This window comes from Siphateles boraxobius, unplaced genomic scaffold (genome assembly GCF_051911475.1).
Source record: "Siphateles boraxobius isolate OS27281-9 unplaced genomic scaffold, OSU_SipBor_1 8, whole genome shotgun sequence".
NCBI lineage: Eukaryota > Metazoa > Chordata > Actinopteri > Cypriniformes > Leuciscidae > Siphateles > Siphateles boraxobius.
The window spans coordinates 34,260,553-34,266,552 of NW_027509208.1; the positions used below are offsets into that span (position 1 = coordinate 34,260,553).

General features: G+C 39.5%; 1 protein-coding gene across 1 annotated transcript in view; it reads left to right on the forward strand.

Moving 5' to 3' along the window:
• tmem200a (transmembrane protein 200A) overlaps positions 1–5,257 on the forward strand; it is a 37,180-nt gene extending 31,923 nt beyond the window's left edge. Inside the window, exon 2 of the mRNA XM_077219686.1 lies at positions 3,244–5,257. Coding sequence (XP_077075801.1) covers positions 3,262–4,755 — 1,494 coding nt within the window. The 5' untranslated portion in view covers positions 3,244–3,261 and the 3' untranslated portion in view covers positions 4,756–5,257. The remainder of the gene's footprint in view (positions 1–3,243) is intronic.
• Positions 5,258–6,000: the final 743 nt, after the last annotated feature.

The window sequence follows — 6,000 nt, forward strand, 5'->3', positions numbered from 1 at the left end:
CACCCATAACTTACACACTTTTAAAACTACACATCATCAGCATCATTATGACCTCTGTTTTGCTTTACTAACACTTTCATATTAAATCTAAAAGGGGAATCTATTAGACTGTGGCTGTCATAAGCGGTCAAATGCAGCTTCACCAAGCTCACCGGCTCTGGCCGAGCAACAAAATGCTATTGGCTACTTTTAAAAAGGGGTGGAGCTGTTTGATAGGCCCCACCCTGTCTTTAATCAAAACATATGTTGTGAGCACTGATTGTTATACAAGGTGAAATGAGAAAAGTGTAATAATAAGATAGGATGAACAGACTCCATGTATTTATTTCCGGTGAGAGAGAGAATCTGTGGAGAGCAGGATTTCAGCATAAACTGTTGCTTGGGTGTAACATCTACTACATAAATCGAGTTTCAAATCAACTAGTGGGATGTTGCCTGTTATTAGCACTCCGTGAAATGCTCCTAAACTAGCTTTTTTTGTATCACAGTTCCTCTCTAGCTTTACTTAAAACCAATGCCTAAAATAAAATAGCGATAAAGAGATAACAAGCGATTGTGAATGTCTTTTGGATCACATGTTTGATGAATAGATGTTTGAAGCTGCTGATAAACTCACAGGCAATTAGAAATGGCTCATTAAGAGTTAAGCATTCTTTAGAAGAAAAGTACCCGTTTCCAGACTGTAGCCAACAACAGAAGACTGTTGGCTATATGATCTCATAATGTGTGCTTTTGTTCTAATATTTGTTTATATAATCTCCACCTCTTCTATCCTCAAGCTTCCAACTCTGTTAACATGTTATTTTCACAGCTTTGTTGCCTTTTAGCAGAATAACTTTGTGTATGTATTGCTCCACTCGCCTTGTGTCGTACATCAACAATCATTGACTTCACAAGCGTCATACTCTTGGATTATAACTACCACACCATACTAGGACCAGCTAATTACATGGCCTTGGGCACCACCTGTTTAGTGGTGATCAAAATTAATTTGCATATAATTAGATGTGAAGCTAATTAGATGAGATTAAAATACAGTGAAAATGTAATGGGAACAATGGAGATGAAAATCCCAATGGATGTAGATAAATACAATGTTTTATCTTTGTCTTGTCTCTTCCCTAATAATTTTATAGTGGACTGGCCATTTGATTTTTTTGTAAATTCATCAAGTCATTCATTTATTAGGAGAGGTTGGAAGACATCGCTCTTCTCTCAACCTTCCACCCGTTTCTCTCTCTGCCCCTGCCACAGATTTTTGATGAGTTACCCAAAGAGTCAACATCAGAAGAGCAAAACACCACCAATATCTCTTCCTAAACTCAGAATGAGTGGGTGTGCTTAGAGGGATCACCTTCAACCGTGGGGATCTTTTTTGTTCTGTGTGTTTTGACATTAAGCCATCACTTTAGTCATCAGTTGCTCTGACTGATTGATCCAAAATGACCACTAGACAGAAGGTTACCTCTTATATCTGTAAACTCTTTTGGCTGTTTCATTTGATGAAATATGAAAGATAGAGACATGCAGCCAAAAAATTATATAATTACTTTTTCAGCTTGAATACAAATATAAATATGTAACAGCCCACCTCAATCGGCACCCCGGCTCCTCCCACCTTCATCTCCACCCTGGCTACTCCCACCTCAATCTCCCACCTTAATCTCCACCCTGGCTCCTACCACCTTAATCTTCCCCTTGGCTCCTCTTGCCCTCTGTTCCTGCCCTCCGTCTCCCACCTACGCCCCTTCCCACCCTCCTCTGTTGGACTTTGTGTTATTACTGAGACGTGAGGATGTACCTTCTTGATGAGGGGGATATGTCAGGTTTATGTTCAGTTTTCCCGTGTTTTGCACGTTTCCTTTGTTCTAGTTTTCCCAGCAGTGTTAATTACCGTGCTGGTTGCCTTGCTTACTAATTCAGTTACACCTGAGGTTCATTTAATTGATTGTTTTGGTTGTGTATCTAAACCCTGTGTTTCTTTCAGTTCTCGTTGTATTATACCCCGGTTTTTATGTTCTTGTGCCCTGAGGTTTATGTTTTTGAGTTATTTTTTTTTATTTTTTTTTGAGTTCTCATTTAATAAAAGCTTTATACTGCTGCATTTAGATCCTTTCCTCACCTTTTATTTCAACTGGACTGTGACAATTGGAGCATCTATGTACATATTTTTATTTATTTATTTATTTATTGTGATTTAATTTAAGCATTTATTGTTTTTTAATATTAATTTCAATGCATTTATGAATACTGTGATTTAAAGTGTCTTAATGACTCTGAAATAAAATGTTTAATTAAAGACAATACAGAGCACCGCTTGAATAACCACTTACTCTTGTCTCTCTCTCATTTATTGTTAAGTTAAGTTTGTCACTTCTTACAGTCCTCCCGACTGCCCAGGACCTGGAACAATTAGTTTGTTTTAAATTATAATCTTGTAACCTTCAGAGAGGAGAGCAATGAGCCTCAGGGATGTGTATAAAAACACTTTCACAATTCAAATGACAGTTACATTTACAGTTACATTTATGTCTCTCTTTGACCTACTAATTTAGCCTACAGTATACTTGTGAAATTACACATTGTTTTTGGTTTCATGCTAAACATCCTTGTTCACAGGTCATATAGGGATACTAAACATTTCAGTTTACTTGCTCTTTCCTAGCACTAAGATTGATATTAGCCATGTTAGTAAATTGATACACAATATCTCTTTGATTTGACAAAATAAAAATTGTTTTTGTTTTTTTTGGTCAGCAGACTTGGTCGCCCCTTGGCTGTCTAAAATCACATTGCCAGACTTGTAAATATGCAGTCATTCTTGACAAATGCTTCAGTGTTTTATTTATAGAATCAAACTTCAGATAATTATTTTATCATTGATTTCAAACATTTGCATTTACAATGGTGGAGGGATCAAGACATGGATAGATCTTCTTAAACAAAGCTCCATTATGCTATGATTTTTGTTACATTGTAATATTGATTCATTGTTCTCTTTTTCTTGTGTACCTCATAATTATGCTTTGTTTTGCTTGCTCTGTGTATAAAGCAAGACAAGGTTAGCATTTAAAAAACAATTGAAAAGATTCACAATAGCCCCAACAGTGCTTAAACTAGCATTCAGCAAACAAATTCCCTAACACCTAGAGATGGACTTAGACAGATATCAAAGATAAAACTTTTGAATCAAGTGGGAAGCCTCCAGTTTACTTAAACACTTGTTTATTTCTTTATTTGCAGGCTTGCATTGTCACAGCAATGATTGCCACGGGTGGGGTGATCACGGGGCTCGCAGCATTGAAAAGACAAGACTCCACCCGCTCTCAGTATCATCTGCCATTCCAGAGCCCAGGCCCTGCCCCTGAGAAGAAATGCACCAAGCGTAAACCTAGAGCTGATGTGGTGGTAGTGAGAGGGAAGATCAGACTGTATTCGGCCTCAGGTTTCTTCCTGGTTTTGGGAGTGCTGATCCTCATGGCAGGCATTGCAATGGCTGTACTTGGATACTGGCCTCATAAGGACCCCCAGAAGGCACCAGAAAGCAAGTTGTCCAGGATTGATACGCAGGTTGGCCAAGAGCAGGTGGGCTCCATTGCGCAATTCTTGGAGAAGCACCTGCATTCCGAGAAGATGAAGATGTTGGGTCCTTTCACTATGGGAATTGGGATTTTTATCTTCATCTGTGCTAATGCCATCTTACATGAGAACAGGGATCGTGAGACAAAGATTATCCACATGAAGGACATGTACTCGACCGTCATAGACATTCACAGCCTACGGATTAAGGAGCAGAAGTGTACGAATGGGGCCTACATGGGTCCCTACACGGACACAGAGATCCGGTCCTTCGGTCTGGATGGCCAGTTTGCCTCACGGCTCGCAGCAAACACTCTAATGTCCTTCTCCGGTCTGGATGGTGACGTCCGGTTTGCCCACAGGACCAGCTCGGCTGAGGATGACGAGGGTCTAATGAGTGAGGCTCGAGGTGGCTCTGGCCTGTTGTCGCCTACTTACAAGGACCGTTCTGATTGTATCTTTGGGTTCCATGATGAGGGTGGTCGTCGGTGGGAGGACAAGCGTGGCGGGCTCAAGAAATGCCAAACGCGTTCCATCGTTTCCTCTTCCATCAGCGCCTTCACACTGCCCGTCATCAAACTCAACAACTGCGTCATTGATGAGCCTGACATTGATAGCATCACAGAGGACTTAGAGCAGAACAGGGTCCACTCCAGACCTCCGTCATTGGAGTCATTAACAGTACCTGTTCCCTATGTCTCCAAAGCTTTCAAGCCTCCAGGCGCCCTGCTGCTCCGAAGCAACTCAGCTACCGAATCCCCTACCCCCACATCTTCCCATTCCTCACTGTCTCCTGGGTCCACCAGCGGTAGGTTCCTGTCACCTGGAGCAGCGCGTAAAGACTTCGGCTCCAATAGCTCCCTCCACATTTTGTCAGCCCATTCCAAATCTCTGGATTTAGAGAGAGCGCCCACAATGCTGACTGTCCAGCCAGAACAGAGGAAACACCCTAGTTGGCCTAGATTGGACCGCAGTAATAGTAAAGGATACACTAAACTGGAGGACAAAGAGGACCCTATGGACAGGCTTTTAGTGCCCCCAGTGGCCGTGAAGAAGGACTACACTAAAAAGGAAAAACTTCTTATGATCTCCAGGTCTCACAATAACTTGAGCTTTGAGCATGATGAATTTATGAGCAACTGTCTGAGGAGAGGCACCTCAGAGACCAGATTTTAAAACTGATTTGACACAGAGCTTGTGTCAAATGTCAATCCATGGGCTTTTGGCCTTCACAGTCCAGCTGCAATATAGAAAACAATTTTTGAAAAATATTTTTTAAATTTACAGATACAAATTACAAGGCCCTTAGGTAAGCCTAGGAAAGCTTAGGTAGCTGTGCTGGGTTGTTTGTTTTGTTCTTTCACTGGATTTTCTGAATGATATTTCACCCAGAATTTAAAATCCAAAAGTGTGTAATTCTAAATAAAAGTATGGGTTGAGCGAATAATTGAGTAACTAACAGGTTAGTGCAACTTGTTCAAATGTGTTTGTATTGTTTTTGTTATCATTTCAGCAGGATCAATTGTCTTTTTGAGTTCTACAGTATCTGTTGTACCAGCACTGCTAGTTATTTTACATTAGATAATTTATTGTTTAAAATACACACACTGATATTTTTGAGGAGAACTCATCAATGTATAATTTAGCTGTTTCTCAGAATAAACGCAACCTTTCCAGATAATGTCCTGTTATTACTACTTTTATTTTAATGGTTTTCGTTGGGGGCGGGGGGGCTCGGGGGGGGGGGGGGGGGGACGGGTTGTATAGGAAAAATAGCATATAGGTTTGAAACAACATGAAGCTAGATAATGAGATTTAAGTCTTATGGTTTAATTTACAGTGCAAAAAATTTATAGTAACTATATATTTTTCTGCAACTCTAGTTGCCTGTAAACTAGCATACACAACACTTATGACATTTCTGAAAGAGCTTTAAATGAAAATTCACCTTTTTTTCTAAATGCATGATATTAGTTTTATTGTGAACAATTAATCTGTGCAGGTTTCTTTTTTTTAACAATGTTTTGTCCTTGTAATGTTTAATCAAAATTTCATAACTGGATCTTCTGGTAAAATGCTTATCTGCATACACATTTGTTTGCCACACCGTTATCATAAAATCCAATCAACAAATTATGCATAGAAGTAATGTTTTTACTTTTCGATTACTCTAATCACCATAATGTGGACTTCAAACAAAACCATTATCATTACAACAACATTAAATGGCGTCCATTAACATTTATGCATCTAGCAGCTAGAAGCTTTTATATTTTTCCTTTTCCTTTATAATGTACTGCAAAGTTTCAAAGCTCATAGTGACCCACAAAGGGATTTATTCTATCTAAAAGACAACACTGATTCAGACCTGCCTAAAACACCTTGATCAAAGTCCAGATAATTCTTTTTCATGTTTGTTTG